The sequence below is a fragment of the Epinephelus lanceolatus genome, chromosome 7 (assembly GCF_041903045.1).
Source record: "Epinephelus lanceolatus isolate andai-2023 chromosome 7, ASM4190304v1, whole genome shotgun sequence".
Lineage (NCBI taxonomy): Eukaryota > Metazoa > Chordata > Actinopteri > Perciformes > Serranidae > Epinephelus > Epinephelus lanceolatus.
In genome coordinates, this window is record NC_135740.1 from 26,031,231 (window position 1) to 26,043,829 (window position 12,599).

At 40.9% G+C, this 12,599-nt stretch overlaps 1 protein-coding gene across 2 annotated transcripts in view; it reads left to right on the forward strand.

Moving 5' to 3' along the window:
- Positions 1 to 12,599, forward strand: part of klhl4 (kelch-like family member 4) — a 54,243-nt gene that overhangs the window by 20,892 nt on the left and 20,752 nt on the right. For both annotated transcript variants that reach the window (XM_033633356.2, XM_033633355.2), the window contains exons 2-5: positions 4,865 to 5,032; positions 7,487 to 7,623; positions 7,891 to 8,087; positions 12,280 to 12,492. In XM_033633356.2, the coding sequence (XP_033489247.1) occupies positions 4,890 to 5,032; positions 7,487 to 7,623; positions 7,891 to 8,087; positions 12,280 to 12,492 (690 nt within the window). In that variant the 5' untranslated portion in view covers positions 4,865 to 4,889. The remainder of the gene's footprint in view (positions 1 to 4,864; positions 5,033 to 7,486; positions 7,624 to 7,890; positions 8,088 to 12,279; positions 12,493 to 12,599) is intronic.

The following is a 12,599-nucleotide window of genomic DNA, read 5'->3' on the forward strand; positions in this document are numbered from 1 at the left end:
CAAAATAATATTTACACTATATCAGTCTTTGTTAGAGAGAAGAGGAAACACAAGACTAAATGTAAAGCTAAAATGGGGAAAAGGAAGTGTGAATATCACAGAAGATGAGTGGTTGCATATTTGGAGAACACAGCAGTCTACAACTTCCTCTCGTACTTGGAGAGAGCACTGCTGGAAGAATATAATCAGATTCTTTATTACAAAACAGATTTAGGGCAAATACCTGTCTATGGCAGCAACCATGTTGGAGAAGATACAGGGCAATAAATGTGGATCATACTCATGTATTTTGGGTAAATATTCATATGGTTATTATTAACATTTTGGGTTATGATACACTTAGATCATGCATGGTATTGTGCTTAGGCAGTATGGCAGGAGGAATCAACGACGACACAACTCAGTAACTGACTATGTCACAGGGATGAATAGTTTTTGAGACACAGGGCAATCCGGACCTTTGTATTTTATTTTTATTTTTTTGTATACTTACTTCTGTTTCTTTGTGTTCTGTTTTATATTCCTTTATTTCCTCTATCTTTTTATAGCATTTTATAAAAACAATAAAGTGTTAAAAAAAAAACTAGACAGCTTAGTTTTTTGCTTAGTTGCTTACTGCTTAGTTTTTTTTTATACTTGTCAGGTTTTACATATCCAAATAGTTCGGAGAAATTAAAAATGCATACCAATCAAAAGCTGGGGGCTGTTAAAAGGAAAAAGGAGGTTAAGACTGTACATCATCGCTAGTGGTGCTGCGTAGTGTTTCTGTGTTGTGCAGAGTGGAGTTACATATGACTGTGCACATCATATAATGTCTGTAAATTCAAGTCAAATACAGACTTTGCTAACACAGACGTGGGGGGTGGATTTCTAAATCACAGCTAATAATAATCCCATGCGAATAGGGCTTTAGACAGTAAACGGAATTTCTTTGGTTTGTGGACAAAACAAGACATCTGAGGACATCATCTTGGGCTGATCAACATTTTTTGACATTTTATGCACCAAACATCTAATGGATTAATTGAGAAAATAATCAACAATCAAGCATATGGAGTTACTATAGCAGAGCCTTAAAACAGGCTCCGCACCACACAGCTGCTTCACCTGAACAGCTCGTTAGAGTTTTTTGAATATGCAGTGTCTTTTCTCGGATCCAATTAGTCACATTGTGGTGTGATATCTTTGGGGAGGTGTGAGCAGGAAATGACAAGACTTCAGGTGAAATGTGCTCAGTGAAGGAAGAAAGCATCATGTGTACTGTAGGATAACGTGGCATGGGAAATAGAAGCCTCCTATATTCTACTCTGCTCGATTGTATTCTTTTATATAGGCTAATTTACCCTCCCGCTGTTCTAGGAATGCAAGTCGGCACATCGAGGTAGTTTGTAGACCACGTAAGAAATCTATAGGCCCTGTTAGGGTCTGTGGCTGTCTTTGAATTGCTCGGTAATATGCGACGTACAGCAGTGTCCCCACAGCAGTTTCTCTGGAGTAAGGTGTTCTGAGGCTTTAGTGCCTCAATAAAATTGGGCTATACCTCTGATGATCCAACCCTCTACTGAAAGCGAAATACGCACCTCAGAGAAATTTACTGCTCCCTAGAATGTGATACCAAAGCAATTAGTGTCTGAGAGATTGGTAGGCATGAGAAATCCTTACAGCATGCCTCGGAGCCAATACAAAGGCAATGCGTCTCAGTTTTACGGCCCCATTGCTTATTCACTCTTGTTTGGTGTTCCTCTCCAAGACTCCGGTGTCAGTGGGGAATTATCGTGACAGGGCAATAAATTACTCTCGCATTTAGCATAAAGTCTCCCAATAAAAATTAGACTATAGGATACTGCGGTGACCTGAGGGTGGTATAAACAACTCCCCGAGGGGAAATGTTGTTGCTTTTGTTAATCAAAGAGGAGAAAGTCACACACTCGGCTAAAAACTTTATAATAGTGTGTTAATCAGGACATCGATAGGAGCCGTCGCCCCCTCCATCCCTCCTGTGTTATCAATCTTAGTATGTGCCGATACTCTGTGCTGCCGAGCATTAGGTGGTTTTCAGTGCATTTGTATTGACAAATGTATAACTTGACTAGTTTACGCAGCTCTCATATCAGTGTATGAACTGTAATGACGCAAAGTGTTGATTTAAATAGCAGAGACTTTTTTTTCTCGAGCACAATCAGTCTGTACACAGCCACGGGACCGTGAGATGACAGTAAAATCCCTCGGTGAGGCGGCTTGGGTCTGTTTATGTGGCGTAACAAACAACCCTAAATGTCAATGAGTGGACTCGGCTGTGTGAAGGACAGCGAAGTGTCTGGGCTGCATTATTCGCCACGAGTCTGTGGGATTACTCGGATGCCTGTAGAACGGCATGTAATCTAGCAGCCTGTGGGGACGGGGACTCAGCCTTCGCCACAATGCTGCAAGGAACAGGCTTGTTCACTTGTTAAGTCCTCGTCTTTGGGAAGCCCACGTGCGCATGCTGATATGCAGATGCACACAGGAACAGACACAAAGGCATGCACGCGTGCAGACACAGGGAATTTCTGTCTGTTGCATAGATTGTGGCGCTGGCTCGTCCCGTTGGATTGCAGCGCTTAGTTATCGACTTATACGGAGTTTAGTCCGTAACAGTTTTAATTTCAGCTTCGAGTGGCAAGAAAGATGCAGATGGCCCTCAGGGAGTCGAGGATCCAGGAGTGTCATATGTCCAAATAAGCTCTTTTGTGTCCTCAATCATTTGTTGCTTATCTCACTGTGTACAGCTTTTACTGTTGTTGTTTTCATACTTAGGATGGTGGACAGGAAGAGGAAACAGTGGGTGAAATGAATTTGTTTAATTAATTACGCTCCCTAAATAATAATTTCCTTCTTTATTTCACCTGAATTTTTCTTGTCTGTTCTGTAAAGTCTCCCTCGAGTAATGTTAACGCTTACAGCTCACTGTTTATTAGAATTCTATGTCCAAAATAAATATGTCAGTACAGCCGCCTCTGGTGGTCACGGTTACTGTGATCAGCTGCTTATATGGATCAGAAAGCTCAGGACACAATCACTCCTTTACAAATCCTGTGTAAATAATGTGCTTATAGTAATCAAGTAGTCCACTTACAGTGTTCATGTCAGGTCTTAACGTTGGGAGAAAAAATAAAACTACAGTAATTCTATTTTTAACTTTACTCCCATGATACTTTGCCATTGTCTGCTTGCGGCTGGCTACCTGAGGCTGGTGCTGCATGATGGACCCTGGATTTCTATAAGATCTTATCTCAGGAAAATGGTTCCCGAATGAACTGAATTGTATTTATTTTGCACAATTGTATTTTCATTTTCTTTTTTCTTTGTCACTTCTTTGCATTTAGAAGTGGAGCAGGTGTAATACACAAACAAACAGCATCACTGCATCGTCACAAAAACAGAAACAAACAAACAAAACAGCAGCCAAAAGCAAAACAGTGTACCTCACACAACACAGGGCCAAATAGTCATACAGTAGAAATATTTATATTGGCATAACAATGTTCAAAACTAGCTCAGTCACTAGTCACAGTCACTGTTTTAAGTAAGGCCACATATCTGTTCTCACTGCCCCTGAACTTCAATACACTTTTCCCATCTATTTAAATAACCGTTGTTATTTATACAATATCCTTCCAAAATGAACTGGTGTTTAAGAAAGCCCTTACATCTGTACATGCTTAAAGATTCTACTCCAGTTGCCTTATAGATGAACCTTTTCTCTAATAATTTAAGTAAATTAACAGTGTAAGTCTTTATTTCTGTAACACAATATCACAGAGGAGAGATCCAGCTCCAGGTGCAAACTCATTCTTGAGCACATTTTTTGAACGTCACTCTAAACAGATACAATCTGACAGTACCAAAAAAGACTGTACTGTTTTTCTAGTAGCCAGAAAGTTATGAATTATTTTTAACTGAAAACACCTTGTGCATGAGTCAACAGTTGTTTTAAATATCAAACCAAAAACTAGTTTCCATAGTACAGGGCAGTTTAAAGTATCCTCCCATTTTTGATCAGTACTGTGTGGAATACTTCCCAAGGACTGGTGTTTCGGTTTATCTTCCTGTGTCTTCCCGGCTGACAGACTAACAGTTTGTATTTTCCATCATTGTTTTTTCTCATCAAGTGCATTCAAAGAGCATAAACCAACTGATTAAAGGATTGGAGAGAACCGATAGTGTCATACAGTACACGTCAGTGATCTGGTCGTAACTCACATGTTTTCCTTCTTCATTAACACCATGTTCAAAAAGACTTCCAAAAACTGGTTTCCCTTCAATCGCAGTGTTGGAGTTAAACCATATAACCTGATGCAAAACTTTGTCTCTGTTCTCAGGAGGATTAAACTGAAAGCAATAGCACAGATGAGTTTCCAAGTATGTTCTCAACTGAGCCCATATGACACGGTTGAATTTGTGAAAATAGGTAAAACTTCATTGGCACAGCAGAGTAGCTTCCAATAACCTGGATAAAAACCAGCCCTTATGCAAGTACATTTTTTGAGCAAAGGCAGCCTTTAGAGTGAGTCACAGTGCCACAAGACTTGGTGGTTTTAACCCACCTATTTCATAATTATCATTGTGTACGGCACTTTTTTTTAATTCCTTGTGGTTTATGACTCCAGAGGAATCCATAAGTCTTCTGCTCACAGGTCTTAAAAAGTCTTGTGATCACTTAGAGGAAGCCTCATGCAATGTTCTGAAGCAAAGAAAGTGGGAAGGTTTCTTTGAAATTGCAATGAAAAACTGCACATACACAGAACAGAATGCAAAGTAGACACACAGACAGGGTCCGTGGTTTTGGTCTGTTTTCTTACAACGTCTGTCTTCTCGTCCTCAGGTTGGTTCTGAGCACCTTCTCCAGAATGAACACCAACTCCTCCGATGAGTTCTTCCAGGCCACAAATCACGCGGAACAGACCTTCCGTAAGATGGAGACCTACCTCCAGCACAAGCAGCTGTGCGATGTCCTGTTGATAGCCGGGGATCACAAGATACCAGCTCACAGGTTGGTGTTGCTGTTTCTGTTCGCTTTGATTGCATCAATTACACCTACATCGGCTCCAGTGAAGAGACACAGAAGCTCATCTGGATTCACTTCATTAAGCCGTCGATGCGAGCGCTCAGGCTTTGGTCTGGACCACAGTTTGCATGCTGAAGTGTATTTTGCCGGTGCCGATCCATATGAGGAAGATAATCTTTGAAATGCAAAGTGAGATTCCTCTGATTTTGCAGGTGACAGGAAAGATGTGCCCACTCACTGTTCAGTGGTTTGCATCTAAATAATGCACACCGCTGTGATCTAATTACACCTCTGCCCTCGCTCATTTCCACCTTACGTTTGCTCCCTGGGAAAGCACTGTGATCCCAAACATGGAGGTGTCAGTATTTGAGCATCCAGCCTTGGTTCAGTGGCTGAATTGAACAGATCCCAGTGACATCCCCTGAATACAGAGAGGCATCACGTTCACTGAGTGCGTGTGCTTGTGTGTGTCTGCGAATGTTGTTGGTTCATCCAGACAGACTCATGAAACAGAAACCAGAATGCTCCACTGAGAGAAAGAAGTATCAGTGACTGACATAGTTGAAATAATCAGCTCTCCGACTCTCGCTCTGGCTTTGTATGTGCTCAGAGGACACAAGCAAGGAAAACAGGGACGGTGTGGAGACAAAATAAATGACACATAACATAACAAGTATTCGTATAAATACCCGAAACCACAGAATTACGGAAATATGGGTGGGGCTGTGCCACTCGATCTCAGTTCCTCATATCCCCACATGATCTCTGGTTTCCTTCATGAATCAACCACTGTGTTATGTGAGCCAGACGAATGAGCGAACGTAATTACAAGTCTGACCAGTGTAGCTATTAGCAACATGAAGTATGTGGGATCATTTCATACATCATACACTGACACAGTGATACAGAGTGTAGGGTGAACAGTAACTAGCATGGTGTAAAACCACACACACAGTACGAATCACATTTAGAAACAACTAGGGCTAGAAAAATTGACTTTCTTTATATGTTTGAAATACGGCGTTAACATATTCTTTGTCAATGCAGATCAATATACAAGAAAAGAAAACCTACAAAAAATAAATAAATTAAAAAACCTATACCCACATGAACAGAGAAAGTTGCAAAAAAGAGGATCTTGTATCACAAATAAAGCCTCACACCCTCATATTGTTTTGTATTGACTCATGGCTATGAAAAAGGGATATGACTAAGCTATATACAGCCAGAGAGGTAGAGATAAAGGCTAAAATGAAATAAAATAGAGTAAAATGTTTCCAGCAGTTTAGCTAACAAACTAACAAATAAGAGAACACAATAGAGAGAAAGTGAAATTCTAATAAATAAAAGATAATGATGTTCCTTATGGTAATTATCTTAACAAAGTCAGGTGTCAAAGGTTAAAAATATTGCATCTAATTTTCCCTGAGTTGTATGAAAATGTCCGTCTGTAGGTGCACAGAGAAAGTGACCTCTTCCATCATGTAAATCTCCATCGTGCTGTTGAGGTTTTCGAATGTCATACTAATACTAGTAACAGTAGTGCAGTCTAATGTAGGGCTGCCCCCGACTAAGAATTTTCCTAGTCGACCAATAGTCATCATTTAGGGCCATTAGTCGACTAGTCGCCTGCATGTTTACATATTAATTTAATTATTAGATGATATAGTTTGGGTGGGGCAACACAATGGTTTGAGTTGAAGGTGTGAGAAAGAATAGTATCAGTAACATTGTTAACACTGTGCTACATTACAGAGAAATACAAAACCGTACTAATGAACCTTCATTAATATAGGCCTATATTTTATCTACAAGTGCACGTCACACACTGAGCGAGCCGCCTGTTAATGACGCTGTCGGCAAAGCAGTAATGATTGTGCTAAGTGGCTAATGGGCATGTAGCTACTGACATGTTTCAGATGATACATCATGTTTGTAGTCGACCAATGAAGATGAGTTTACATATCACCTTGGGTTCGTCCTTCACCTTCTCAAAATGATTCCACACTTTGAAGTTCCTGCCCGACGTGTTATTAACTTATCTGTTATTAATTTATCTGCTACAGTGCAGAGTGAAAAGACATATAAAAAAGCTGTGCAGCATTCTGTGCCATTGGTGTGTGAATGTCTAAAGTGGTAGCAGGTGTGTGGTGTGGCTTCGGCCTCCATGTGAACAGGTAAATGTGACTCTGTAGTGTGAAAGCGCTTTGAGAGGTCAGAGCTCTAAAAAGGCGCTGTACAAGTCCACTCAGCATGATTACACCGACAGCACAATGTGATACAATACACTGCAAAGGTATGTCTGTTTCTTATGAAGCAAAGCTGCATTTGAGAAAACACAATCTCAGGATTGATTTACCGACCACTTAAAATAATCAGCATATGGATCTCCCATAGACCTGCGAACTAATGTATGCTCCCGTGTTTTATTTATGGCAGACTGGTCCTGAGTGCCGTGTCGGACTACTTTGCTGCTATGTTCACCAGCGACGTGCGAGAGGCGAAGCAGGAGGAGATCAAGATGGAGGGAGTCGACCCGGAGGCCCTCAGATCCCTGGTTCAGTTCGCCTACACCGGTGAGTGCTCGTAAAAGACGTTCACTAGCTCTTGTAAGCAGTTATGAGACTTCTAAAATCCAGCGTGATTAAAATGGATCAATGAGGTAATTCATCACTGGGCAGCACTTCAGTGTGATTTTGCTTCATTTTACTGTGCTGCCATTGGGAATGTCCACCTCCACTGTGTTTAAAATGTAAAATGACATGATGACTATCAAGTTTGTTCCAATGCAACATTTCTCTATTCATGACATAAAATATACTCTCCTTGTCCTGACATTGCAGGCGTCCTTGAGCTGAAAGAGGAGACCATTGAGAGTTTATTGGCGGCAGCTTGCCTCCTCCAGCTTTCACAAGTCATCCAGGTCTGCTGTAACTTCCTGATGAAACAGCTCCATCCCTCCAACTGCCTGGGAATACGCTCCTTCGCAGATGCCCAGGGCTGCGTGGACCTGCTCAACGTGGCTCATAACTACACCATGGTAGGAGGGCCGAATAGAGCCGGAGCACATTTGCACGGCTTGGGTGGGCTAAATTATTTATTCTGGAAGAAGAGATCACACTCTCTAAGTGACTCGTCATTGCATGAATACACACAGGGAGCTGCGGTAATGAAAGCTCCAACAGTAACAAGAGTATTTAAAAATGTAGTTTAATTAACACTATAATGTACTTTGGCTTGGAAGGCGGCTCACACTGTGAATCAAATTAACTCTGCTCCACATAATCGAAGGTGCTGACGGGATTTACGATAATCCTTTTTTTAGTGCATATCTGATTTTTAATTTCTGCTCACATCAACTCTAATTATAACCTGTTTAATAATAACCACTGTTATGAATGTGTAGATAATGTCATGGCTCGGGATAACACATTGAAATGTTTGTGACCGTCCTGTTTTTTGAGGCTACTTCATTTAAATAACCTGTCATAACCTGTGACAGAGTGAACTGTCGCTGCCCTGGATATTTATACGATCTAATTTCCGCAGAGAAATGGGTGACGTCCACATTTGAATAGAAATTGAATAGTTTCATGCTTTCACTTTATCGAATTTGCTTATACGTGGCTGTCAGTAAGAAATACCAGGTTGCTTCACATTGATTAGTGCGCCGCCCAGACTCTTTCTAGATATATTTCTGGCATAATAATTTGCATTGGATTAAGATTCATGCACACATTTGTCAGATAACGTCTCGCTGGCCGCGCAGAAGTGACAGCATGAGGCAGCCGTTATCTCCTAGAGGACATCTGCTCAGCCTGTTTACATAGGCCCCATCCAGGACCAGGAGGTTAATCTAATCATCAAACTGCACAAGAGGGCCAACTTCCTGTTCAATCACTTCGGTAATGTGCAGCGAGAGCTGTGGGCTTCCTGGAGCTCCGTCCTCTGGGTTGTGAGGGGAGCCAGTTGTGTTATGATAAGCTTGTTTTGAGCAGAGTAGCTGAGATCCGCCTCTGACATCCTTTTCCTCTCTGAAAGAGTCGCCTTTTTATGTTGAAGTAGACAAAAATGTAGTGTATTGTTTCGGCTGACAGTCTTTCTTCACAGCAACAAAACTATATTTTAGTTATTATCTTAATAAAGGCTATAACTTGGATTTTGTGAATCAATTCCAGTTTAGAAAAATAACAAAATATAACAGTTTTTAATTTTATTTAACCTTTATTTAACCAGAAAAACCTCTCCGGATTAAAAATCTATTTTTGAAGACTGATACAGAAAATACATAATTAAAATGTACAGCTCTAAAACAAGCAGTATAAAACACAAAATAAGATAAGAAAGCCAAAAAGTATGTTAATATATACCATAGAAATGCTAAAATGGTACCTACACATGAACACAAAGACCAGCTAAGACACACTGACACTGGCATGTAGAAGATTATAATGTTTCCAATGCCAGTATTGATTCCTTTTGCATTCCCTTATTTATTCCTGGTTCATTTTCTCTGTGGGAAACACATGTTTTACACATGTTTTCAGCATCAGTGCTGCTGTTTTATTATCTCTGAGTCTGAACACAGTGCAGAAACAGAGTAGGTGTACATGTGACTAGTGTTGTCAAAAATATAGATTTACTTATACACATTGATTCTGAATATTCAAAATGGTTCAGTAACCCTTTTGTTGCAGTATCCTGCTCTCTCTTATTGTAATAGTTTACCACAGTCATTCTGCTGTTGTCTGCTACGAACCAAGAAAAGTCATCGTCATATATCAATCAAGCATTTATTTGTCGCTTAATAATAATAATAGTTACAATAATAACTTTATTTATATGGCACAATTCATGCATAAAATATAACACAAAGTGCTGAACGTAAAGACAAGCAATACATTTGTGACGCCCTAAGATCAGATAAAACAACCATCAGTTAAAAAATACATTTCAGGAGAAAGCAATGGTAAAAAGATGTGTCTTAAGATTAGGTTTAAAAGTGACTGGCATCCAGGCGCCGCCACTGTCTAAGCCAGTGGTTCCAGATTCCTCCTGAGTCATCAGTTCAAGGTCCACACAGTTTAATATATTCAGCATCATACTTGTGTTTGGCCATGTCATCAAGCTAGTTTGCCGTCTCTGTCAAGTAGCTGTCCATTAGTCACTCACTCTACAGCAGGAAATGGTACTTCAAAATAAAATCTTTGTGCCGGAAATTCACTGTAGTTAAAAAATAAAGTGTTTTTTACAAACTTGACATGTTCGCAAATCATTTGCAGTCCATTCAGACCTGCAACCCACCAGTTGGGAACCACTGTCCTAAGCCAACCACAAAAAAAAAAAAAAAACCCCATCAAAATAGACATAATATCATAAATTTTGTATCAACGTCTGGGCCTTCCTCATTGTTATAGCCTTGTGAGATTTACCTTTTATTCAAAAATTTACATTGCATTTCTTTTCATTTAGGTTTGTTTTCTTAGTCTAAGAAAAAACCTAATGTTACTATAACGGGATATCTACCCTCTGTAACAGATGTGCTGCTCGGCTGGGAAGCAGTGGCAATCGTGTGCGGAGTGTCAAATACATGGCCTTCCTGGAATTTATGCACAAGTTGTGTAGACAGATGTTTCAGCATATTTCTGGTGTGTCATTTTACAGACATTACAAGCAGCACTGTTGTCATCTCTCTTTGTAAAATGAAGCTTCTCTTTGGACCATGTCCTCGTCTGCACCCTGACCCCGGTTTCACGAATCCAGCAGTTAGATGCATTAGTTTGATGTCAATTTTGCAATGTGATACTGTCAGAAAACATCAGTGAAAGAAACTGATATGCTCAGAGCCATACTACTCCAATGGACTGAACAATCCAGAGCCGGCTCTTAACTGGAGCCGGCTCTGGATTCCCACCCTTAATAGCAATCTGTCTCTGCCAGCCTCTGCAAATTGCATGGTAATCAAAATGTTGAAAAGTAATTCTCCCAGCCTCACACCCATTAAACATCAGCATTCCCCCTCCTCAGAAAACACTGTTATTACACAATTACTCTTTTGCAGTAGTTAAATCAATTAGTATCCTCTCCCGCTGATCTTGTTTTCCAAGCAGTTTACCCACCAATGAGTTTGCCAGTGTCTGAAAACACATCCTTTTAAATGTTTATAAAACAAACTCGACAGAGCTTTCAATTTTCTTGTCAGCTGTTCAGGACTGGTAATTACAAATAATTGGTCTAAAGCAACGTCAGTGAGTTGGATGGCATTTCTCCCTCAGTGCTGCCACAACAGATCGATAGATGTCCCTCATTTCATTAAGGCTGTCTGTGTTAAGCTCTGAAAACCTGCTCTCATAATAGATTGGACCGAGACGCTGTAATTTGTTGCGAGTTGATGATCAATAGCGTGCTTGTTTTTCGTAATTGTTGAGCATCCAGGCTAAGTTATTCAGGCGGCTTAATAATTAATGCTCAGACGCCTCATTCAAGAAGGAATCAGGGCGTGATTATGGCTGCAGATTGCTGTGTACGTCTTCTGTGTGTTTTAATGCTGGGTATTCCATAACCGTAGAGGCGTAGAGGCAGGAGGGTGTTTTATACCGTATCATCTCTAATGGAACTGCCCAGAGACAATGTCCTTGAAGAGGTAGCCATGCAGCGCTGTAATATCGCCTGGGCTTGTGGCCAGTAAATGGAAGATCAATCTTCAGAAAGGCAACAGTGAACAGCTTCCACAAAACTTAGAGCTGGACGCAGTGTTGGTGTGATGGTAATGCTGGTGTGCAGTGGCTCTCTGTTTCTCATTAAAAGATTATAATGGTTTAATGGTGTCATGTACGATCGGCGGCAAAACTGTTGTATAAGCTTATCAAGGGGCTTTTTTGGGAGATGCTTTATGCCAGGTTGATTTGTAGCCTGCTGTTGTTTGGATCATTTTATTTAGTGAGCTAATTGAAACAGATGACACTGTCATCTGTTCATTCGAAATTTGTAAGAAGTGAGAGTATTTCAGGGTGGATATCAGTTATGTAAGAGAACGTCCTTGGAGACCTCTAAATTGGCGTCCTCTGTCTATCTGCGCTCATTTTTCTTCACTTCTCTGTCCTTGTGCCATTTGGTCCTCATAGGTATAGAAGTATGAACACCGACACACACACACACATCGCCGCACCGACTGACTCCTTGGCTAATGACTGATGATTATCTGCCTCCTACATGTCTCCTCTGTGTTCCAGGAACACTTTCTGGAGGTCATTCAGAACCAGGAGTTCCTGCTGCTCCCCACGGCGGAGATTGTTAAGCTGCTCTCCAGCGATGACATCAACGTCCCCGATGAGGAAACCATCTTCCAGGCTTTGATGATGTGGGTGCGGTACGACGTCCAGCATCGACAACAGGACCTCGGGGTGCTTCTGGCCTTCATCCGCCTGCCTCTGCTTCCTCCACAGGTGGGATATTGGGTGAAAGTTTGAGTGAGGGTGGTGGCTGGGAAAAAGGTTTGAGAGGGGTCGCACTGTCATGGGAAAGTGATGGAATTTTACAGTCTCATTTTCCA